Here is a 26264-nt window from a genome sequence, read left to right on the forward strand (position 1 = left end):
AAATGCTAGTGGCATACTGATGAGTCAGTGTGATCTGATTTGCATATAAAGCTAGAATGGAAGTGTGCAAAGCCCACCAGAAGCCAACATTTTCATGTTATGTGTTGCATTTGCACATAGAGGCACTTTTTATAGAGTGGCAGTTATTGCTGATCCTTGAGTTGGTGTCAGAGAATAAACACCCTGAGTCAGCAGCCCAAATAGAACCTGGAAACTGCCACGGCATTTCAGGTAAGGATATTTCTCTCCCGTGATGTCATCAAGATACCTTGGTGTTTAAAAAATCATAGACCATTCGAAAGAATGGGGACTATCAAAGAAATGGACTTGTACACTGGGAATTTCCTTTCAAAATATGGGAAGTTACATATAAAGTTAGTCATCGTAAAGTATCTTTTACTAATGTCAGATGATCCTAGGAAATACTAAAAGATAAAAAAAACAAGGGGCAAGTTAGAGAATGCACCACTTTCAGAAGAGAAAGTGGGTGTGTCTTTAGGATTACAAAAGGTTTTAGTTTCCTTCTTAATCCCCACCCCACCTGTGTAAATACCTACAAACCAACAGGTAGAAGTCAACCCATTCCCCAATTTTCACTTCTTTAAGCCCATGAAGACTCTTCATTTTGCTTTACATAACTGAAGTGGTGTATGTGATTGTGTGTGTGTGTGTGTGTGTGTATGAGTGTATGTGTGAGTGAGTGAGTGTGTGAGTGTGTTACGCACTGCTCTAGGAGGAGGGGCAGGAAGAAACCCTGAGGGGGGCCGTGGTAGAAAAACAGAGTTACTCTCTCCCTTTCAAAGCTACGTCTGGAAAAGGGGTGGGGACTATACCAGCCCATCATCACGCTGCATGCCAGTCTCACACACGGATGCTTCTCCTTCACATTCTCTGGGAAATTTCCCCCAGATTAGGAAAAGGACAGGAAGGCAAACCGGCCACAAAAGGCGAGTTTTCACCATCACCGCACAAAGGAAAGCAGAGCGCGCTTCCACACAGCAACTCCGCTCTCTGGAGCAGCTCTCGACTTCAGCACCACGGAGAGCAGCACCTCCTCCTCGGCCACCCATGGGGAGCCAGATCCCCGAGACTCAGCGCAGGATTTGGGTCATCTAGAGGAGGGACAAGCCTGCGTGTTCTACTCTCGATGTAAGTGGCTATGATGGTTGGTTTATATTGATTTTCTCAGTAGAGACTGCTTTCTCTCTGAAACATGGAATTGAACTTTTATTTATTAGCCTTTCGGAGACATGGCTTAGATCTGAGGATCTAAGTCTGGCGCTGAAATCTTACCTACTGAGTTGGTAGACTATTTCCCCCTTTATCGAATGTCTAAGTTTACAAGCCATTTAGAAATAGGAGACCCAGCCTGGTATCCTGATCCTTTCGTGCTGGAGTAGTACAGTTCTATTCCTAGAAGAGAGCATGTGTGTTGTCTCGGCTTCTGCACAACTAAGAGCGTCTCTGGTTTGATTTTAATATAAATATGGAGTTGGGAGGAGAACCGTAGCTACATTATAAGAGACTATCACATTAAAAAACTACAGGTGGTGATTTTTCAAAACGTTGTTTTTTTCTGTTTTCTTTCTTTTATTTTTTTTCTTGTTACAAGTAAGGTCTTGGTGGTATGTTTCCTTTAGGCATTCATTTCAAATAACAACTATGCTTTTTTAAAAAAAGAGATGTAAATCTGGGCAGGGCTTAGGGCATAAGCTTTGACACTAGAGATCACAGAGTCTCCCATTTAAGTTCAAGCTGTAAATTCACTTATGTAAGGCTGAGTAGCTATAACCAAGATGCTGTGCCATTAATTGTCATTTAATGGATTCAGGGTAGATCTGGAAAAGGCAATAATGACTGACCCTGTCTGGTCACAGTCAGTAAATTTTTGCCTCAGAATGCCACCTGCTGGTTGGTCCTCTTTCTAAAAAGCATTGGGCACACATCAAATTTATGAATGAATTCACATAAAATCCAGAATATCTATTATGGATATCAAACAAATCCACTCCATAAAATTGACCATACAGTAACTTTCCAAGCTTCTATGTCACAGTGCAATTTCATATTGACTTCCCCAAACATTTGCTCTTTAGTTAAAAGTGTGTAGACCAGCCAACTCCTTTAGGCAGTAATTAACCCAGAAAAAAAAAATCAGAACTATGTGGTGCCTCATTGTAGCTAATTTTGGAATGCATGTGGTATCTTGGATGAGAACTACCAGGAGCTGTTGCTTATGATAAACAGTCATCCCCCCTCCTCTGGTAAACAAGTCATGGGTTTCTCTTTTGGCTCCTTCCAGACTCTTCTCACAGAGGTAGAGGAACCCACAGAGGATTGTGCACATTTATTTCTTCCCAAAACTAGTTTTAACATTATTTGAGCTGGTTATTTCAGCTCTACCTGGAACTGTGTAAAATATGAGAAATAGACATCTAGTTTCATATCCTCTGCAGTCTAAAATAGAAAAATGAGGATTAAAAAGAAAAACAAAGACAACATGCAAAGTACTAGTTGATTGCTAATCCATTTTGTAGATGCTAGGAATAAGTTCTTCTCAAATGATGTTATTTTTGTGAAAATGAATTACTAATGGAAGCATTTGACATTCAGGAATACTAGGTGATATTTTCCAATCCAAGACAAAATGGAAACCCATCCCTTCTTAGCAGAACTGTAGAGCAGACCTTACTATAAGTAGTATGAACAGCAGAGGTGGTCTGCTTGTCCCTTGTAGGGCCTGGCTGCAAAATAGATGAACTCACATACACAGTAGAGTTACTAAGCAGGTGTCTGTTTTCTTTTACCCGGTATTCAAACTTCACTCTCACTAACTTAGGCCCAAACCCAAATGCCTTAGATCTATGATTAATGCACAAAGTTTGATGATATTCAATGACACATGAAGACTTGCTGGCTACAACAGAATTTATATGCATTTTTTCACCTCAACTTCAACATGTTGGGAAGATGAAACTCAGAAATAAATGGGATACCTTTGGAAATCCACAACAAATTTCAGGAGTATGATGAAAAAATGGCAATGTTTCAGTTTTCTGTTCTAGTCATTCAGAACTTAATAGATAGAACTTTTGATATTAGCTGCTTCTTCTACCAAACCATTAGTGTCATTTACAGCAGAGATAGTCCCTTAGAGCTCATTTCCTTCAGAATTGGTGCCTTATTTTTGGAGTTCTCAGTGAGAAACAAGAAAAAATAACTATAGGACTATCTGGGTCCTGTATGTGTAAGATAGTGGATACTGGTAGCCATCAATACCAGAGCTTTATCATTTAAATAAAATTAAAAACTAGTCCAGATCAAGTATTTGAGAATTGACCTATCTGACTATGTACTGCGTCCTATACATTGGGAACACTGGATACCAGGTACACATGCACTATAAATGAGCAATCCCTTGCCAACAAGGTTCCTGCACCCTATTAGGAATGTTTACATACTGAATAAACATAGAAAAATGCAAGAGGCATGTGCATGATAACAGCATACCAGCTGAATGCAAGCACTAAGAAATCCAACAGAGCACACACCTAACAGAGGGTGTTGTGTCCACACCTTGAATACCTTAGGATACGCAGCTAATGCATATCCCAGCTAGTGTACTGAAGCCTCATTTCCGCATTTGCTAAATAAGGATGGAAATAGCACCTATATAATATCATACTTTCTTAGAACTTAAAACGTTGATTCTTGTAAAGTAATCAGCCTAAAGGCTAACATGTGGTTAATGCTGATGTATATTAATTGTTATGATTGAACAGTCATTTAGGAAGATAGCTAAGCTTATCATATGATAATTTACAACAGTAATTCATATAAAGCACTTAACATGGTAATTGCACATGGTAAATGTATGCATGTTTACCATCTCTATAGTTCATAGCCATTTGAAACAATAGCTGATTTATCAGCATAGATTAAGTGTACCTGTGCATAAGGTTTTGATCATCACTGTCTCTAAACTGTCTAGGACACTTGCTACAAGTGTTATTTAAATCTTCGGTGAATACTGACAAAAACACTGAGGTTTCAGAGAAGACTCCATGGTATTGGCTCGTTCCTCACTTTGTGGACTATAACTCAGAGCATGTTCATTAGGAGAGGAAGCACAGACCCAAGCTGGCTTCCATGGGCACCTGATCTGAATTCTGGATTTTGTTTGGTTCTGCATCCAGCTGGGGACTGTTACAGACTGAATTGATTTCAGGCTTGGATGATCTGTACAGAGACCTTTGGTGCATGTAGCAATGTTAGAAAGGAAGAAAAAAAGACAACATATCTCTCAAAAGACCTTCTTAAGTGCCTTTTCTTCATCAGTAATTAAGATCAACCCTAAATCCAAATCCATACCCATGTGCAGCTGGACTTAGGGTGCAAGACTGCTACCTTGGTGGTTTACTCACATCTGGCTTCCTTCAGACTGGCTGATGCTTTGGTAAGAGCAGCTTGATAAAAATAGTTTACTAATCATTCCTCCTCTCAAATGGTTTTGTCTCCTCTGGAGTTCTTCTCAATGACACCAGTGTCAATGTATGCATTCTGAAAAATGAAAACCACAGTATCTTAGCTGAGATGTTCAGATCACTCATCTCAATAGCATGTGTAGATAAGAGGCATCTGTGTGCAAAGTTCATTTTTAAGGAACACATTAAGGACAACCAGATGGCAGCTGCACTGAGGGGCAGCCCTTTCCCTCATCCGCCCTACACCTGGGATGGGGTTCGGCAGGACAACACATTGAGTTCTCAAGCTTGAGCCCAACCACCATCCACTGTGGGCTGAGTGACTTTGTGATAGGCTGTCTTTTGTGGATTCTGTCCAACCCACGTGGTACACATATCTCAAAGTCTGAATACTGCAGTATCAAGATTAAGTGGCAAAGACATGGAAGTTAAATATATTCATAAGTGCACAGAGGTTTAAAAAGACCACCATGAGAAGAGTGCTAGGACGGGGGTCGGTGAGGCTTGAGGGCCCTACCAGTATTTGAGTCCTTCCCAGGTCTGCTCTGAAGCCCTCCTGTTAGAAGCGATCACACTGAGTAGCACATCCCATGTTATATGTTGCTAGCCATATATGACTGGAAGCTTTGTAAGATCTCATTTTTAATTCCAAGTTCAACTAGAAAAAGAAGAGAACTGATGATTTTTGAACATCCAAATGCACCTCAAAGCTGAAGCTTTAAAGGCTGTGAAAGACAGGCTTCTTTATCGCCTTATATCAGCTTTCAAGGTCATTTGGAAAAATGTATGGCTACCAAGGACAGCAAGGATGTCAAATCCCAGCCATGACTCACATACATGTTCACATGTGCATGCCCCTCTCACATACACAGAGTATAATTATTATAGAAACATCATATGCTACCAATCCTTATTGCCCTGAGATTCAGACTTTTTATTTCACCTATTTCAGTCTGTTCATTTAAAAGATGAGCACATTAATGTTTTGACTTTTTTCTTTTGTTTTGTTTTGATAATGAGAGAAATGAACAGAAGGCATGTGAGTGTTCTTTAAGTTTGTAGGCTTCGATGTCTATAATATTCATAGAGTCTGACTTTAGATTGGGTATTTCTGTGTTCCCTGCAAAGTGTTTTCTGCTCTGACTTGGTTCAGTGGTTATTCCATTTCCTTTGAATTTACTCCCCAAGGCTTCTGGCTATGTAATAGCTTGGTACCCTTGACCTTGCAGTCTGAACTACTGTCCCTCTTGGACATACCTCTAATGGAATGGGGAAAGAGAATCAAGTGTCATGCTTTCTTTTTTGAAGACAGCTGCTACTTCATCCCTAACACACAGCTCACATGTTCTTGATAGGATGGCTCTGCCCAGGGTTGAGTTGTGATGACTAAGTTCGGACAGATGCTCCTGAGAGGGACAGAAATGTGTCTTGGAACAGGCTGCATAATTCTATGAGAAAATTACTCTTCTGTGGTTTCAATTTCCACCATGTCTGTGTGTTAGTGTGCCCAGATGACAGGCCCCGAAAGCAAGCTCATTCAAGCCTGGACGAGGGTCAGGGGAGACAAAGGAGATGACAGTTCTCCCCCTCCCGAAGTGCCTGTAGTAATAAACCTGCACACTATTTGTGACTCCCTCTCTTCTGGGATGATTGCTCTGGGATCCCCTCCTGGGATCTGCCTTTTGCAGGAGGGAGCAGCCTTCTCTGAAATGATGGCACTTTGGGAAGAAAGGGCTCAGAAGAAGCTTGTAAACTCGAACCCTGACACTCTTCCCCTGCATTCTTTTACCAAAGCACTTTAGAATGAGGCAGCTTGGATTCTCTTCCTGAATCCGCAGGGCTCACCAGACAGGATTGATAGCCTGGAGCTGTCTCAGAGGGGGTTTCCCATGACTACCTCTTTCAGTTTTTGCAGATGAAAGAGCTGCCCCACCTTGTGGTACAGTGGCTTTCCCAAGGGGAGTGTGACCCAGTTCCAGGCAGGATTTAGCATACCAAGCTCTGACCCCTGGTGCTCTACAGCAGAGACCAGGCCCCAAGGAACTGGAGCAGGTCATAGGTTAAACGAGCAGGAAAATAACAGAGCTCAAAATTCCAAAGTCTGTCCAGGCACTAAACACCAAGTTTGATTTAAAAGCTTATTTCTTCAGACAGCTTGAGTGAAGAACCAAGCATGCTACATGCTGCAGACACCATCAGGAACAGCAAGATGGTTCTCTGGGGCCGTGGGAAACGCTTGGGTACTCACTCTGAAACAGATACTCTCTGGGTTATGCTATCCTAAATCATTTAGACAAGATGAGTGAGAACAGATAGGAAAAGGAGAATTCAGGCAGGAATAACTGGGGGGACAGGGAAATTCAGTGGTGGCCTGGAGGTACATGTGGTCTAACCCCTCTATTTTACATAATCTGGTACCTAGAAACTGGGTACCCATTCAAGGTCCTGAGGCCAGCTGGAAAGGCCTGATTCGAGCTCTAATTACACTATGGCCGAGTCTTTCTAGTTTGTTATCTTAAATTTTTGTCAACGGCCAGTGAGATGGCTCAGTAGATAAGGCCTTTCTCAGCAAGGCTGACAACTTGAGAGTCTGATGCCTGGGACTCACGGTAGGAGAAAAGCCAACTCCTTCAAGTTACCCTGTCCTCCACACGTGTGATCCCTCCCTCCCTCCCTCCCTCCCTCCCTCCCCCCACACACACAAATAAATAGACAAAAGTAAAGAAAAGGCAAAAACCCTTGGCAAACTCTTAGGTGACTTGGCAAAGCCAAGAAGCCTCAAGACAGCCAGCGCCATGAGAGAGTCAAAGACGGATGTTCAGGTCCTCTTCTGTCGGCACATCTGAGGCTAAAGTGCCTTTGCTGTTGCTTTGATGGAGGAACTCCACAAGCTGCTGTACTTATGCGCTCTCAGCACTGCCCGGGACATGATAGGTTCTCGGGGAACGTTACCCACTACGACCAGCAGATTCATATTAACCTCCACTCTGTGCTACAAGGGAAAGAGCGACTTAGAAGTAAGCATGGCATGTAAGCTGAGCTGTTTCTTCTCCTGGAAGATTGAATGCAGGTTGAACTGAATCCAGTCTTAAGGAGATGTGGCTGACTTCCTTAGGAGGCTGATCCCTGGCTTTCACAAGAAGCAATATTTCCAGTCCTGCTTCCGGGCACAACTTGCCTTTGAGTAGGTGCCTGATTTGCCTGAGAACCAGTGGACAAGGCCCACATAGAGATTGTCAGCAAATGTAGGAACAGTCCTGTGTGCCCATGCTTGCAGCCTAGTGCAGCTGAACCACAGTGTCAGACCTCAGTGGAGGGTGAGAAATGGGAACTAAAGGCAGCATTAACCATGAGGCCGGGTCCACTGAACCAGCCATCGAATCTAGGCACGGCGAGAGACAGGAAAGGGCAGCTGAGGCCAGTGGTGAGAAGGCTCTAGGCTCTACGGGCACCTTACACCCACACTGTGGCACACGAAACTCTGTCCACACTGTACAGGCAAGAAAACAAGAACGCAGAGAGGTTGGGGGACCTGCTCTACTTTACACAGACGGGAATAAAAATGGACAACCCACCTATTTCCCCACAGCCCTGCTGCACACACACACACACACACACACACACACACACACACGCACGCACGCACGCACGCACGCACGCACGCACGCACACACACACGCACATGCAAACCACTTCCTGTCACAGGGCTTCTCAATCTGCTTTTCCACCTTACCCCACCCCTCTAATCCCAGGGACAGTAAGTCAGTCAGTATTCTTCCAGCTGAAACAAAACAAAACAAAACAAAAACAAACAAGAACAGTACTTCAGGCCATTCAGCTAGTCTTGATGTCAGTGTTAAAGACAGTGTCTAGCAGGATTCCAATCACGATATTCTTAACTCAGTTTTTGTTTGTCCTTCCGAAGTCCTCAGATCCCCCAGAGAAGTAACCGAGCTTCTTTGCCCTTGTCCTTCAGGTTGGGGAGCAACACCTTCAAAAACATGCAGCGCAGGCACACCACCTTGAGGGAGAAGGGGCGCCGCCAGGCCATCCGGGGTCCTGCCTACATGTTCAACGAGAAGGGCACCAGCCTGACGCCTGAGGAGGAGCGCTTCCTGGACTCGGCTGAATATGGCAACATACCAGTGGTCAGGAAAATGCTGGAGGAGTCCAAGACCCTCAATTTCAACTGTGTGGACTATATGGGGCAGAACGCACTGCAGCTGGCCGTGGGTAATGAGCACCTGGAGGTCACGGAACTGCTGCTGAAGAAGGAGAACCTGGCACGTGTGGGCGATGCGCTGCTGCTGGCCATCAGCAAGGGCTATGTGCGCATTGTGGAGGCCATCCTCAACCATCCAGCCTTTGCGCAGGGTCAGCGCCTGACGCTCAGCCCGCTGGAGCAGGAGCTGCGGGACGATGACTTCTACGCCTATGACGAGGATGGCACACGCTTCTCCCACGATATCACGCCCATCATCCTGGCGGCACACTGCCAGGAGTATGAGATCGTGCACATCCTGCTGCTCAAGGGTGCGCGCATCGAGCGGCCTCATGACTACTTCTGCAAGTGCAATGAATGCACGGAGAAGCAGCGCAAGGATTCCTTCAGCCACTCGCGCTCACGCATGAATGCCTACAAAGGACTGGCCAGCGCTGCCTACCTGTCCCTGTCTAGTGAAGACCCTGTCCTCACTGCGCTGGAGCTAAGCAATGAGTTAGCCAGACTGGCCAACATTGAAACTGAATTCAAGGTAACCCTCCACTCACCATCCTGTGGGCAGGTGGCCTGGGGGCCCTACCACGTGTACCCATTAGCAAAATGGGTTGTGCACCCATCTAAAGCAGGGTGAAAGACCTTGGGTTCTTGTCTTTTGGGTTCACAGTGGGGAAGGGTGGGTCATACAATCGGCTTCAGAATGACCATGAAAAGAATTTCAGCTTTTGAAAGGATTTTGAGATAGAATCTTGTGTACACCAGGCTAGCCTCCTAATTCCCGTCTCAGTCTCTGTGGGACTAGGCTTACAAGTATGTGGTACCATACCAGGCAGGGTCAGTCTTTCTTAAATCCAGTGACATCTGGCTGTTGTTCTGTCAATCAGCTGTAGCAGAGGTGCATGAGAGAGAAAATCAAACTCTTCTTAGATGAAGGTTGATTTGGTCACTCCAGTGAATTAGGTCCAGGGTTGTCCCAGAATTCAGCCGCCTTGAGAACACCTCAGCCTCCCAGCCCCAAGGGCTTTCCTGAAGAGTAAACTTACACTTTCACTGTCAACCGACATTCGCCCCAAAAGAGAAGATTGGGCCCAGGTGTAAGAATCTCTTTTGACAGAATGTTTAATAAGAAGGGCAAACATTCATTACGTACTTGCTGCATGCCAATTACTCACCTGGCGTACCTGTGAAACCTTGTTTAACCTCGACAACCACGTGTCAAGGGTACAGCACCCCATTTTGCATGACAGCACAGGGCTGAAAGCACACAGCCAAGGGAGCAGCCAGACCCAAAGCCGACTCCTAACCACTGCAGCTAGCAAGTACCTGAGCCTCGTCCACGGTCTCGGCTTCCCAGTTTCACTTGCTTTACAGAAAGGATGAAGGGGGTGTGGCCAGGAGAGTGGAAACCACAGCTAGACTCAGTCTATCTCATTTTGTCACTTGCTAAGAGCACACTGTGTGCTGGGTGCCATGGGAATACAAGGAGGTGTCACACACAGAGCTGGCAATCAAGCTGAAGAAAGATGTCACATACAAGTGAATAATTCATTGTCCAAAAGAGGTGTCCCTACATGGGGTACAGGGAGCCTCTGGCCAGGACTCAAGGTAGGAGCTTCAGTAGGACTGAGCCCAGATGAGACAGGTGAAGGTGAGATCTAGAATGGTCCAAAGGAGGGAGGGGCCAGAGAAGAAGTTCCCTGTGACTGCGCTTCCTGGGGGCGGGTGGGAGGGGGGGTACAAAGAGGTATGGTGTGGGGATGAATGTGGGCAGAGCAGAACCCTCAGGACCCTGCTCATCAGTCTGAGCACTTTGCATGTTATCCTGTAGGAAATAAAAGGCCACTAAAAACTTACAGTTAAGGGACTACAACGATGACAGCTAGAGATCTGGAAATTTGTTTGACAGGAAAAAAAGATGAATTAGAGGGTGCAGATGGAACTAGAGACAGAGGCAATCTGGTTATGCAATGTGAGACCAAAGACGCCTGTCTGCTGGGAGAAGCTTGTCCCACAAGCCAGGGGTAGCTGAGCTCTTCTAATAGGAGGTGAAGGCCCCAGGCTATGACAAGGCCACGGGCTGTGACAATGGAGTCCTGTAATTGTGCTTATTTTATTCCATCTGTTCCAACTCAGCCCTGTCCACTGGACCGGAGCTACTTCCAAGATCCTAGATTGCTCTTGGCCTCATTTAGACAGAGGTGCATAACCCAAAGAAGCTCCCAAGAAACAGCTGTTGCCTCTTTCCTTGTCTGTCCAGTAACCTCAGTCTCCTGAGGCCAAGGACAGCCCAGCAAAGGCCGGTGGAGCTTTGCTTGTTGCCCAGCATTGAGTGTGGCAGGCACGGCTAAGCCAATTAACTCAGATATTAATTCTGGCCAAAGGTGGAAAGGCAGGCAAAAAGGAAAAAAAAATGTTATTGGATCAGATTATCTGGATAATTGCATGGGTCTCTACTTATCTCACACCTGAGAGCGTGCCGACCTAAATAAAGCAATGCTAGACAAACATTTGGAAATACATCGGAGGCATTTGTTTCTATTAGTGAAATATGAAATCTGGCATACTTAAATATACATAATGTCCAAATGTGGATGATTTTTGAAAACATCTTTTGAAAGCAAATATGGTATTTGATCTCAAAAGTAAATAATGAAAATTGTGGACAATTAAGAAAGACTATGAACAGTGAGAAACATTTTCTACAATGCAGTGGTTCACTCTGAATGAAGAACTAGCTGAAGGACATTTACTGGCTATTAACACCCTCCTAGTTAGCACACATGAAATAATGCATTTCAGAATGCAGATAAATGGCCCATTATAAATTAACCTAACTGATCCTTTAGAGCTTACTGCTCATCCACCCGCCTCTGCACATACATCCCCAGCACCATAAATCTCACAGAGCAGCTTCACAGAAAGTCTGATTGCAACAAGAGGAAAAAGAACATGTAAGCTCATTCTGCAAAGCCCTTGATGAGTCTGTTCTGTTTTCAAGGGACTACGTGTTGCTGTTTAGGTAGCCACTTTATAAATATGACCAGATGTCACCAATTACATAGAGATATCAATGGATCACTGGAAATATGTCATATGTCACCCTTCATGTCCTTTACAACATTCTAGAGTGACTTCTCCTAGGCAGGAAACATTATACTTAATAAGCCTGAATTCAGTTGCCTTGGCTGTTGTTTTTGGAGTCATTGTAATTTATTAACAGAATCAAGTATAGTAATGAGTAAGAAGTATAACCAATGTCAAGGTCTCAAGGTAAATTGTAGTTGAAGTCAATTGCAACAAGCCATTCATTATTTTGGTGAGGATGTATGTAATCACACAGCCACTCAAGGATTGTCTTAAGTCTACTTATCTTGGATCTAGAAAGGTATTAAAATTTGATAGAGTCACTCGAGCCAATAGTTCCTCAGATGGGACCTGGTGAATTAGTAGGTATTCTGAAAATACTTGAAGAGAATGAAGGAATTCCCCAAAGGAAAAATCATTCTAGCTACTGAGGCATATGATTACTTGGTATGTGGTTTAACCTTCTCATATGTGTGCATTTATAATAGGAGGCATTTGATATGCATTGTAAATTTGGGTAGTTCTAACAAAGGCACAAGCTGTTATTCTAGTTTACATTCTGTTGCTGTGATAAACATGATGACCAGAAGCAATATGGGGAGAATAGGGCTGTATCAGCTTACTGGTCACAGTCCATTATCAAGGGAAGCCAAGACAGGAACTCCAGGCAGGAACCAGGGTCAGGAACTGAAGCAGAGACCCTAGAGGAATCTTGCTTCTGGCTTGCTCTCCCTGGCTTTCTCAGCTACCTGTTTTATACAGCCCAGGATGCATGACGCCACTCACAGTGGGATGGACCCTCCCACATCTATCATTAATCATGAAAATGCCCCACAGACATGCCCACATGCCAATCTGATGGACACAATTCTTCAAGTGAGGTTCCCTCTTCCCAGTTACTCTAATTTGTCTCAAGTTACAAAAACTAACCAGCCAGCACAGTGGAGGAATAAAGCCCACACACTAAATAACTGGGGATTGACTATATGCTATCCTGTGTGGCACGTGGAAGGCAAAAGGTGTCAGTATGTGTGTGTGCATGTGCATGTGTGTGTGCGTGTGCGTGTGCATGTGTGTGTTTTCCTGGCTTTCCTTAAAGTGGGTCTTGGATACAGTGTTGCCTGATGGAGTGGGAAGCTGGGAGGAGACAACCACTGAATGACATCAGGGCTTTGGAAGGATGGGAGGCAGTGTGGATACCAGGACCTTCTTGCTCCTTCACATTTTGCTACCATTTAGGAGCATCTATGTTGCTAAGTGGCCTGTCAATGTGTCTGCCGGTCCTGAAGATGGGCAAAGGCGACACTAAGAAAGCTTTTCCTTTTGGTACAGTGCCAGCTCGGAGGCATCCCATGCTTCAGCCTAGAGCTCAGCAAGGAAGAGTAGGAGGCAAGGAGATCAAACTGTAGCCTCATCTTGTTAGAGTGTTAATGACCTTTCGGTGCATCAATGGATTCTTAACCACACGTATTATGAAAAACAGATGATGAATTATGTATCGATGTTTGTGCTGTCATTTTAAGATCCATTTAAAAAAGCCTCTCTGGGCCTAAAATACCTCAAATTAAAAATGCAAATAATGATAAATCAGGCCGATTTACCACCTGCTGTGACGCAGGTGAGCCCACTGTGGAAGGTAAGGATGTTGAGATGATAGTCTGCAATCTGCTGGGAAACTTCTCCAAGGGACAAGGAAAAGAAGCACTGTCTGTCTCCTGATGCTGAGAGTCCAGAGGACATTTAAACCGTGGCCAGCTGGAGCCTGGGAGCCCAGAGGAAAGGCCCAGCCTGGGCCTGAGACAGAGAGGAAAGCTGAGCAAGCCTCCAGTGTTGGAGTCAATTTCTCACATGCTTTGGATTTTTAAATTGTATAAACCAACACCCTAGGAAAACACATTTCCTTGAAGCTGGCTGGTAGTATAAACAGATGTCTGTTTAATATGCAGGGAACAGCTTGAAAATTGTTTCGTTTTCCACTGGGGAAATATTTTTTAAGCTGTGAAGGCTGCAGGTGTTAAAGGGAAGGTGTTCTTTGTGGGTGGGGTATTGGTGGAAGAGAATCTGGCAGAAAAGTTCCCAATATCATCCCCGATACCCCTGGGGATCTGAGGTGCCACACCAGCCCTGTGCGAGAACATCTGATGATGTACAATCTGAGCAGAGAGGAGAAAGATCTCAGGTGTCTATCAATGCGCTGCCCCTCAGTAAACACAGACAGGTGTGGTCCCACATGCTGCAAGGGTAGTCCCAGCACATTCAGGGAAGGTGCAGTCGGAATGTGCGTGTCTGTTGGCATTCTACTCCTGGGCGAGCTCACAGGCCCCTGCACTTGAGAGCAAGATCTAGGGAGTGGCTTAGTGTGAGAAATAAGAAAAAGATAACTAATTCCCTTAGGCCGTGGTCTTTGTGCATTTTAGTAACTGAGTGTCTGGAGCAGTTCCACAGAGCATGCACTAATGAGGTAGCATCACAGGAAATCAGCTACTCGGTGTGCCTTTTAATGACAGTTGTTCACTCAACAGCACCTAAAGTTAGAAGCCGCTGCTCTTCTAGGTTTGTGATGTTGGGGCATCAGGGACAGGAGAGTGTGTAGGTTGGGTGACAGGTATTTGATTAGGACAAAGAAGGCCACTCCACTCAGGAGAGTATGGGAAGGGAGGCTCCAGTGGGCACCCAGAGGGCCATGCTTTACTTCTTCAGTGCAGAGTAAGAGCCAAGAACTCGGTCCTGAAGTCAGACTGACCCACCTTCTATGTTCCACTAATCACATTGTTTCCAGCACCATCTGAAAGTTCATTTTCTTTTCTGAAAATGAGCGGGGGAAGGACTGGACACTTGTCTGGTGGATGCTGACTTCGCCACCTAAGCAAGTCCCTCTCACTCTGAGATGTCCACCTCATGGTCATCAATCTGCAAAACATCAGACACCTCATCCCACTTGTCCAGAAAATCCTCACACCCATTAGTTGCTCACCAAATACGACCTCAATGACAAGTAAACAAGCTGAGGGAACTTACTTCCCCTGAGGAGCTGGCAGTGTGGAGGAGGGCTCAGCGACATCAGAACATAGGGCCATAAAGCTGTCTGCAGAGAGCCTGACACTGTGGACGAGCTGATGGAGGTGCCCTGTGGTTTCCTGCTGGCTCAGGACCACAGCTCTTCCTTCCAGTGAACACAGCTCACATTTCAGCACCTCCTTTTAGAGGGTCTCCCCAGTTTTAGCTAAGCCTCCCACCCCCTTAGAAGATCTTTGCAGAACAAGAAAAAAAAGTCTAGGCTATACATGTGAGTTTCATGATTAGAAATGAGCCAAGGGAGTATTTTCAATTGGAAAAGTTCAGACCACTGAAATTGGATAAGCTATGAGTGCTGCTAAAATATTACTGTGAAAAGAAATTATGTGGGCTGGAAAAAGACAGCAAAGAGGAGGGAGGCGGAAGTGGGCAGGCAGCACCCCTACCAAACACACATAGATTGTTTTTTGAAAAATATCTTCATGGAAAATATTCATATCACACACACACACACACACACACACACACACACACACACACACACACACACACACATCATTTCCCTCAGAAGTGCAACTGTCAGTCTGAAATATCAGAGATCTAAAGAAAATGGCGATGGTTCTTCAAGGAAATCAGTCAGTGAGAAGTGACATGAATTAAATCAAATGGATACACAAGGAGTTTTCTCTGAAAAGCAAAGGTCACAACGCCATGCAAACTGATCATCTTACCTGCACGGACTGTCAGGATGGAGGCACATGTTTATTAGCAGTTGATTATTAGTGTTTTGTTAGCAGTCGATGCACATTTACATTAGATGTAAAAAAGGACATGCTGGATGGGAAAGAGACAGGATCTAGAGACTCAGGGATGACCTGTAGTTACTCATTGAAAACTCAGCCTCTGCTCCTGAGTCTGATGCACAGGCTATAGGCTGGGGGAGGAGGGGCAGAGATAAAGTGGTGGCATTGTCTGGGGAAGAGATGGGCATGCTTCCAAGAGGCACAGAAATAAGCCCAGCATTCCAAACTGTAAAGTGAAACTTGGTTAGTTAACTTGGTGGGGCAGCTGACTCTGTGTTGGGAGATGGTGCATGCTTAAAAATTTCTCCCAGAAGGCAATGCTTAACTAAAACCCAAGAGCATGAAAAAGAGTAATGGGAGACTAGAAGAGGAAAAGCGTTCCCAGACCAGAAAAGGCCATGAGCTAGCACACCACAGAGAAGAATAAAGAGGCTCCTTCCAAGAATGTTAACATCTTGGAATGAAGCTACTATGAGTTAAGGGAGATGAAGCAGGTGACAGGGATGCTGATGAGAACCACTGGGGCCCATGATGATGATGAGGCAGGGAACAGGGATGCTAATGAGAACCACTGGGGCCATGGTCGGAGCTGGGCCTGGCTGTCAGGTGGACAGTGAACCATCGGACAGGCACTTCAGTAGGTGAGCGATTGGTTCATATCTGTAGCTCAGAAGGATCCAATCTTCTTGATGTAGAAAAGAGGTATGGGAGAACAGGCTGGAAAGTATTAGGAGACTGCCATTGATAGACACACTGTTCCCTGGAAGAGGGTGAATAGCATATGAGTGAAGTATGACCAGCACACCTCAGTGAGCAGGTGAGTCATCACAGACAGAAGAGCCACACGATGGAGGACATGGCTGCCTCTTGGACATCTTTGTCAGGAGTTTTTTCAGGGCCAAGATTTGGTCCCTGGGACCTCTCATTGCTGGGAGAGGCACAGGGAAGGGAGGCAGAGGAGAGTCAGCTCCTTGGCTTCTCCTCTAAGACAGAAACCCTATAGAGCAGAGAGCAGGCTGGCCTGGAGAGGGAGAGCTGTGTTCCACAGCCTGCCACACTGGTGGGAAGCACGGGGATCATGGGCCTAGCAGAGAGTAGGCTCAGAAGTGATGGTTCCAGAACAGGGAGGAGCCCACTGCATTTTATCTTCCCGCTGGATCTTTCCAATTCTCAGGACACTTTGTCCCTCTGCTGTTTTCCTGGAGCAAACAAGCTTTTTGTTGAAGGAAGGTTTGAACCTTATCTCTGATTCGTATTAACCCACAGCTTGTACTAGATTACGGCAGCCTGAGAACCAGCCCAGCAGCACAGGGCTTGAAGGAGATCCATGGAGTCAGTGAGGGAGTAAGGGAAAAGACACACACACTCTCTTGACTTCTTCTGACTTCTTTATTCTTCTTTTATTTTCCCTCTGCATCCTTCCTGGTTATTTCCTTCTCTCATTCTTTATCATTTCCTTTTACTCTCTTGATGTTTTCCTTCTAACTCACTTTTTTTCCTTTACAGCTTATATACCCCAGCAAAATCTTTCAAGCAATATAAAAATTATGTGGTTACAATCTATTTTTCAAGTGAATCATTACAATGAACACAAGTGAAAAAACAGCATGTTTTCCCTTGCATGATTAAACATTTTTCGTATTACAGGTGAAAAACAAGTTGTCCCAAGAACCCACATATATTCATGTCCAAGCAACTTGTTATAGATTAACAGAGTGTGAGCAAGCAAGGTATTTTTTTCAGCCAATTCTTTTACTGGAAGGCTGCATTTTGTGGTTACAAAGAAAGGACCAAATATTTTATTATTTATTGCAAAAGGTAACATTATAAGAAATCTTAGAAGAATCACAAATCTAAACTTTTATATATGAAGAAGAACCAGTCAGCTTTACTTTAAATCTTTGGCGTGCATACCCATCATCAACAGTTTTTATATCAGGAAGAGGAAGGCAGAAATGGGCACAAGGAATTAATCATCATCCCATCCTAGCAAGAAAGGCAGGTCAGCTAATGATAACTGGGCTGCTTTGTTTTTGATCCCTGACCTTAATGAGTCCCTCACTTAGCTATGTTCCTTTCTAAAACTTTAGATTGTCTTCTTGGGTTTTTCATCCCAAAGTTATTTGACAAAAACATCTTAGTCTAATTTTAAGTTATTTTCAAAGCTTTGTTTCAGCTATGATGCACTCTGAAACCTGTGAACATATCTCTCAGCATAAGGTTAAAAGAATTTAAGCTAGCTGGGCTACTGGGACTCGACTTTTTTTTTTTTTTTAATCATTAACCTAAGTCACAGTCTATATGGCTCCTCAATAGAAACTCATGTGTTGTAGCTGTGTGACACTTCCTTGTTTTCTTTTTTATCCCCTGCAGCCTTACCTATGTTAATTTTTCCACTAAACTAACCTCTACCATAATCCTTTATTATATTTATTAAAATCCTCAATCATCAAAATCCTATTTGAACTAACACTATTATTGTATAAGATCATTGCTTCTGTTCAGCAGCACAGCTTAGGAGGAAATCATCTTCATAACAATTTCCAGGTAAAAATGCCCAGTAGAACAGGATATATCCAAGAGATGATCACACTGCACTAAGGGCAGTGGGGATCTCCCCACACCATTCACACCGTGCCAGATACCAGAGGAAAATGGCAGCAGCAAACACGCAAAGACACAGCAGTAGCAAGAGACATTCTGGGGCCCCGGGCTCTCAGGGCCTTGCCTATCTGAGATTCACCATCAGGATTTGGTAAACCGATGCCCTGAAGTCAATTGCCACCTGCTACTCCTCTGGCGTGGCTTCGGGCAGTAGACATGCATTCCTTCCTTCCTTGGGTGGGGGTGGGGAGCGGTGAAAATTGCAAGCCAACAGGAGACTGAGCAGAGTAAGTCCTTTCGGGGCACCCAGCATCTTCCTGGAACACTCAGTTGAGTCTGAGTCTTCCATGCCGCCCTAGCCTAGTGCCCAAAACACTGGTTTACAAGAGAAGTTTATTAAACCGTACTACTGAGGCTAGCAGTCCAGATCACGGTGTGAGCAGAGGCTTCCTGTCGCTCGTTACTGCTACCGATTCTTCCCTTGTCCCTGCATCCCTCCCATCCCTGCCACTGCTGTCACGGGGAAAGTTCCCTGTGTCTTTCTGTGTCTCTTTCCTTCTTAAAGGTGTGCCATAACTGTGGGTTGCGGGCTCACCCTTCTGCAGCAGAGCTTCATTATGATTAGTTCTACATGCAACTGCCTCATTACAGAGTAAGGTCGCATGTTCATGGCCCAGGAAGGACATGAATTCAACTTTATACACTGAGGAAAGACCAGGCTGAGATGAACTAGAGGAGGTGAAGACCTAGAATCCAGGCTGAGCTTCACAGGAGGGCAGAGAGAGGTAGGTCAGCAGCACTCCTGGGAAGCCAGAGGCAGTTCCAAATTAGGATGTCAGTCTGAAGGAAACAGAGGGCTACTTTCTGATGCTTTCTGTCAACCAAGGCCAAATTATGAGAATTTCATAAAAGCGTGTGTGTGTGTGTGTGTGTGTGTGTGTGTGTGTGTGTGTGTGCATATGCCTGTGTATGCATGTGTGTACGTGTATGTGTATGTATATGTATATGTATCTGTATATTCATGTCTGTGTATCTGTATATTCATGTCTGTGTATCTGTATATACATGTCTGTGTATCTGTATATGCATATGTGTGTGTACACATGTGTGTATGTGTGTGCATGTATATGTACATGTGTGCATGTGTATATGCATGTCTCTGTGTGTGTGTGTGTGTGTGTGTGTGTGTGTGTGTGTGTGTGTGTGTGTTAGGGAAGAGGGATGGATGGTAAAGGTAAGACCAAAGCTGGCAGAAGCAGTAAAAAGAAACTTGGTTCCAAGACGCTGGCCCTCACAAGAGTGAGGAAGGCATTTTCTGGTTTGAACTTGGAGATAATAAAATAAAACACTATTCATTATAGAAATGTTTAGAATCATGGAAAAGTGGGTGGAGCCAAGAGTCACAATTAATCCTACCATCTAAAAATACATAGTTTGATATTTTCAACCCAGGGTGGTACAAATACCCTGTGCTTGACTCCCTTCATCTTGAGCTTTATTCCCCTCCCCAAATAAACACCTTCGACTTTGAAACCAGAGTAGCAGAAGGATAAGACAACATGGAACCCAGGAGTGATGAAGACTGGAACCATCTTTCTCTCGGTGACCAGCTGTGAGACACAGAGCGAAGTTTAATGACACTCCCAGGCCTTGGTTGCCACTCTGCTCTTTCCAGACCCCAAGTGCGAAGATCTGAATGACTGCGATGAACCCCACTGACAAACACCATAAATGTACTGTTGCTCCTGCTTTGCTCCCATTTGCTATTTTCTCACCCTCCCCAAAGATCTCCCTTCCAGTGTTTACACAGACAGGTCATCTATAGCTCTTGTTGGTTTGAGAAATGCAACTTGTATCTACTACATTGCTTCTGTCTGTCCACTTTCTAGTGTAATAGTCTCTGTGTCTGCAGTCTGTCCTCTGTCCATTCCCATGCTCACTAAGCAATCCCTTCCTGTTTCACCCAGAGAACACTTTCTCCCAGGCTGACACCTGTCTCTGCAGAGATGAATGGTACATGCCATCATGTCGCTGCAGAGATTAAATGGTACATGCGTTTTGGTCTATCATAAGGACCACGGCTTACATTCTTACAATAAAAAAAAGTATGGCAAATTTAGTTTTTAAAGTTTCATGGACACTGGAGCCTTCAAAAATAAGTTCCTATTCTTTCCTGCCTCTTGAAGACCAGTCACATCAGAGCACTCCAATATCAAGACACGGATATGAGCTAGTCACTTAAGAACTATGTCCTTTGTGTCTACCTGAAACAAATCAGAAAAATGAAGACACCATGACTTTGATTTGCCGTTTAAAGTCTGTGTATGAGCACTCCCTACCTGGGCTCTGATGGACAGTTGAGAAACCATTTTCCCCACCTGTTCCCTTCATGTTCTCCACTGGACCCTGTCTTGACCCCTGAACTCCCACAGAAATGCTTAGGTTGGGAAGCTATTGGACTGTCCAGATTTGGTTTTGGTGATGGTGATGTTTAAGTTTTCTAGGGACTGATGTTTATTGAGTGATGACCTACTGAGGGAACAGAAAAGCCTTCTGTTTTTAGGCATGTTCTGTGGCACGTGGAGAAATGTGGCCAGATATATGGCCCAGACCTATACCAATAGGCTGAGGAGGCAACCCGGCAAGGCTTCTGTGTATACCACCATTCTTCTCCTGGCTCTGAGGCAGGGGAGGTCAGTCATACAGTTTCTTTATAACTACTCTCAATATAGACCGGTAAGGAATAAGTAAGAGAAACCTTCCTGGTTGTGAATACTTTGGGGAAATGCCTTCTGAGACATAAAATCTGTTAAATGTGTCTGTGGAGCTTTTGTAAATGCTTGGCTTTCAAATAGCTTGGAGGTATAGTCTTGCTCAAAAAGACGTCTTTCCCTGTCTCCTAAAGTCCTAAATATTCTCTCCTACCCTGTTTTTTCATAGACTTAGTGGTCATGTTTGTCTCAGTACAAATGAAGCTTCCTTTATATAGACAGGGAGTTTCTAACAGATTTACTTTTTCTAAGCAAATGGTATCCTAGCATCATCCACTAAATAGTCTGCCTTCCAACTTCATTGTCGTCATCAACATATACCAATTCCCAAGTTGCACATGCTTATTTCTGTGATTTCTAGGACATTCCAGTATTCCCTCTAGCTGTTATTCCATCCATTCCTCCACTATTTCACTCCTAGGAATTTGATTTTTGACCAATTACTGTGGTGATATATTGTGCACCCTAAAAAAATATACCTGAAGATCAGAGAACACTTCAGGTAAATTTTATTGGTGTACACAACATGTCACCACATTTCCCCTTTTTTGTCTAAAATAATAAAAGAAGGTTATAACTTATATAAGAAAAACTATACACAATAAGTACATACAATATAGACAGTCAAGAATTACATTAACAATGTCCAGTCCATTAACATTTGACAGATTCAGAGAAAATACTTCATATTTTATCTCATTTTGGTGAATCCAAAGTGTATCCAATTCATGTTCTATCTTAACTTGTATTAACCCAAAACTTTCTTTTGATGTCTTTCAAACTAATACACTTTACACCTCTTTAGCGAGTTTCTTTTCTGAATTTGTTAACAAAGAAAACTATAATTATAACTATATCAACTCTGTCAGAGACCCAAGAAGGAAATAATATTACCTAAGTAAGCAGGAAGTACAAACAAGCAACTTCCAAAAAAATGTGAGAAATGACAAAAACAGCTGGCTGCCTGGACAGTCACCCAAGATTTCTCTGCAATGTTGGGGTATCATCTTCAGTCTACAGGCCTAGCATATCTGACAGACTCATCAGTGAAGCAAGATTTTCCTTTTTTTTTTTTTTTCATTTTTCTTTATTAAGAAAATTTCTACTCACTCTACATGCCACCCACAGATCCAACCTCTTCCCTCCTCCCACCCCCCCCAGACCTCTATCCCAAGCTACCCCATATCCCCACATCTTCCAAATCAAGCTCTCCCATGGGGGGTCAGCAGAGCCCAGCACACTGAGCCTAGGCAGGTCCAAGCCCCTTCCCACTGCACCAAGGCTGCACAAGGCATCAAACCCCAAGCACCGTATTCCCAAAAGCCTGTCCATGCACCAGGGATGGATCCCAATACCCCTGCCTGGGTGGCCCCCAAACAGTTTGAGCCAAACAATCATCTTCCATATTCAGATTCCAGTCCCATGGGGGCTCCACAGACACAGCCACAAGTCTACAGTTCATGTGGTGAAGCAAGATTTTCTAAAGGGCCTTCCTACCTTGCCTTGGCAAGGTTTGGCAGTCCTTTCTTTTGTGTTTTGCTTGTCCATTTGGACAGCATACTGTCAGCAGTTGAGGCTAAGGCAATTTCTTGTTTAGTGGCTAACTTTTGTCACATTGAAAGTAAACTCCATATGGAGTTTCTTTGATGCCCATCATCTTCTCTGAAGTTGAATGGTGCTATCAGGAGCAGACATGTCTCATAGTCATAAAAATAAAAGAATCTATGTTATTAAAACATCTCAAATGCCATATTCTGTACATTTCTGAAGTGTTTGAAGATGACCTGTCTATCTAAAATATATCTGTTTGACCTTGAAAACTATTTATGAGTACAAATTTGATTGTAATAGGTGACTAATTACTAACCAGCAATTCTTTATATCCTAATTAGTTGGTAATAATAACTTTCAAGGACTATAAATTTGCATTACATTGTTAAATGAGCTGTATAGGTATAATACCTTGAACAAGATTAGAAGTGTATATAGTATAGTATGTTCTAACAAAATTAATCTCAAATTTGTATCAGTGTAAAAAATTGTATACAATATACAAAAATCCAATCTAATGCAAAATATTTAAAACTGGTAGTTGCTTTTTAAAAGTAGATTCAATAATCTACCTTTTTATCTATCATATCTATATTCTTTATCTTTTCAGAGTAGATTCAATAATCTACCCTTTTTCCAATCATTTCTCTGTCTTTTTTTTCAGAGTAGATTCAATAATCTACCTCTTATCTTATAACTATATCCTCTTTTTTTCTTTTCAGAGTAGATTCAGTAATTTACCCTTTTATCCTATTATTTTTATATCCCTTTTTTCAGAGTAGATTCAATAATCTACCTTTTTATCCTATAATTTCTATAACAAATTACCAAGTTGGAGGATCTAGTGGTGGCGATGGTGGGTGATGATGTAGTTTTAGATGCATAAATTTGTCTTGTACACTTCTGTCAGGAATGTATAAACAATTTATGATCCTGTCTTTTTCTCAAGTACTATAACTTTGGCGCACCCCTCCCCCCTTAAGTTAGGACATCACTCAATAAGTATCAATTCCTAGAACACTCTGCCATCACCATCAACAGAACTGAATCTGTGTCAGTCCAATGGCTTCCCAGGGACTGAAGCAGGGTCAACACCATGAATGAGGGCTCACCTGAGAAAATGCCAGTGGAGGAAGATGGCAGGGGAAATGATTCCTCATCTGTCCATTTCACTGCAGTACGGAGTTCTCAGACACAAATGTTAAACAGCAAATGAAGCTGTATCATCTCAAATCAAGACATTCGATTCATTTCCTTTAGGTTTGTTTTCAGTGTTTCACTATTACTGTAGAGTTTGGATTTTGGACTATATGCAGATAAGAAGTTATGTTTTTATGTAGCCCATGAGTCATGAGAAGCTGGTAAATGCCACTTTAGCCCCTGGATACAAAAGAGTCCATTTTATGCCAATCAAGAAATGAGACAACTGCAATTGACTGAAAAGTAAAATCTCTGTGCCACTCAAATGTAACAAGCCAGAAATCTCTTTTGACATTGATGAACTAAACATCTTTCTTTTTTTCTATTTATAAACTATGTGATTAGAATCAACTGTACATGTCATAAAATCAAACATAGGAACAAGGTACTCTGAAATAAGTGCACCTCAAAATCCTCAAAGGTGGAGCAAAGAAAAGGGGTGCACTTTTCTTCTACTTCCATTTACTGAGTAAAATTACACTCTCCTCCCACTGCAGTTACAGTTCCTCCATCTCCTCTCCTCCCACTGCAGTTACAGTTCCTCCACCTGCCCTCTCCTCCACTGCAGTTACAGTTCCTCCATCTCCTCTCCTCCCACTGCAGTTACAGTTCCTCCACCTGCCCCCTCCTCCCACTGCAGTTACAGTTCCTCCATCTGCACTCTCCTCCCACTGCAGTTACAGTTCCTCCATCTCCTCTCCTCCCACTGCAGTTACAGTTCCTCCATCTCCTCTCCTCCCACTGCAGTTACAGTTCCTCCATCTCCTCTCCTCCCACTGCAGTTACAGTTCCTCCATCTCCTCTCCTCCCACTGCAGTTACAGTTCCTCCACCTGCCCTCTCCTCCACTGCAGTTACAGTTCCTCCACCTGCCCTCTCCTCCCACCGAAGTTACAGTTCCTCCATCTCCTCTCCTCCCACTGCAGTTACAGTTCCTCCATCTCCTCTCCTCCCACTGCAGTTACAGTTCCTCCATCTCCTCTCCTCCCACTGCAGTTACAGTTCCTCCATCTCCTCTCCTCCCACTGCAGTTACAGTTCCTCCATCTCCTCTCCTCCCACTGCAGTTACAGTTCCTCCATCTCCTCTCCTCCCACTACAGTTACAGTTCCTCCATTTGCCCCTCTTCCCACTGCAGTTACAGTTCCTCCATCTCCTCTCCTCCCACTGCAGTTACAGTTCCTCCATCTCCTCTCCTCCCACTGCAGTTACAGTTCCTCCATCTCCTCTCCTCCCACTGCAGTTACAGTTCCTCCATCTGCACTCTCCTCTCACTGCAGTTACAGTTCCTCCATCTCCTCTCCTCCCACTGCAGTTACAGTTCCTCCATCTCCTCTCCTCCCACTGCAGTTACAGTTCCTCCATCTCCTCTCCTCCCACTGCAGTTACAGTTCCTCCATCTCCTCTCCTCCCACTGCAGTTACAGTTCCTCCATCTCCTCTCCTCCCACTGCAGTTACAGTTCCTCCATCTCCTCTCCTCCCACTGCAGTTACAGTTCCTCCATCTCCTCTCCTCCCACTGCAGTTACAGTTCCTCCATCTCCTCTCCTCCCACTACAGTTACAGTTCCTCCATTTGCCCCTCTTCCCACTGCAGTTACAGTTCCTCCATCTGCACTCTCCTCCCACTGCAGTTACAGTTCCTCCATCTCCTCTCCTCCCACTGCAGTTACAGTTCCTCCATCTCCTCTCCTCCCACTGCAGTTACAGTTCCTCCATCTCCTCTCCTCCCACTGCAGTTACAGTTCCTCCATCTGCACTCTCCTCCCACTGCAGTTACAGTTCCTCCATCTCCTCTCCTCCCACTGCAGTTACAGTTCCTCCATCTCCTCTCCTCCCACTGCAGTTACAGTTCCTCCACCTGCCCTCTCCTCCACTGCAGTTACAGTTCCTCCACCTGCCCTCTCCTCCCACCGAAGTTACAGTTCCTCCATCTCCTCTCCTCCCACTGCCGTTACAGTTCCTCCATCTCCTCTCCTCCCACTGCAGTTACAGTTCCTCCACCTGCCCTCTCCTCCACTGCAGTTACAGTTCCTCCATCTCCTCTCCTCCCACTGCAGTTACAGTTCCTCCATCTCCTCTCCTCCCACTGCAGTTACAGTTCCTCCATCTCCTCTCCTCCCACTGCCGTTACAGTTCCTCCATCTCCTCTCCTCCCACTGCAGTTACAGTTCCTCCACCTGCCCTCTCCTCCCACTGCAGTTACAGTTCCTCCATCTCCTCTCCTCCCACTGCAGTTACAGTTCCTCCACCTGCCCTCTCCTCCCATGCACTCTCCTCCTACTGCTAGTGGCCAGGAGGTAAGTCCACAAGCTCAGGTACTAATAGAGGCAGTGGTAGAAGATTCAAAAAAGTATTTCTAGTCTCCCAAAATTACAGTGACCTAAGAATGTTGGAGGTCCAAACAGAAAGAGGCTGCCCAAATGCTGAGTGGTGTATTCGTGTACCACATCACTCTGCTCTTACACCACCCTGTCCTATATAGTATGACATTCACAATACTCAGTGGCTTCCCAGGCTCCTAGGAAAGATTGCT

General features: G+C 44.3%; 1 protein-coding gene across 1 annotated transcript in view; it reads left to right on the forward strand.

Moving 5' to 3' along the window:
- The first annotated feature begins 847 nt into the window (after positions 1-847).
- Trpc7 (transient receptor potential cation channel subfamily C member 7) overlaps positions 848-26264 on the forward strand; it is a 127677-nt gene continuing 102260 nt past the window's right edge. The window contains exons 1-2 of the mRNA XM_028863316.2: positions 848-1149; positions 8461-9238. Of these exons, the coding sequence (XP_028719149.1) occupies positions 872-1149; positions 8461-9238 (1056 nt within the window). The 5' untranslated portion in view covers positions 848-871. The remainder of the gene's footprint in view (positions 1150-8460; positions 9239-26264) is intronic.

The sequence above is a fragment of the Peromyscus leucopus genome, chromosome 5 (genome assembly GCF_004664715.2).
Source record: "Peromyscus leucopus breed LL Stock chromosome 5, UCI_PerLeu_2.1, whole genome shotgun sequence".
NCBI classification, from domain to species: Eukaryota; Metazoa; Chordata; class Mammalia; order Rodentia; family Cricetidae; genus Peromyscus; species Peromyscus leucopus.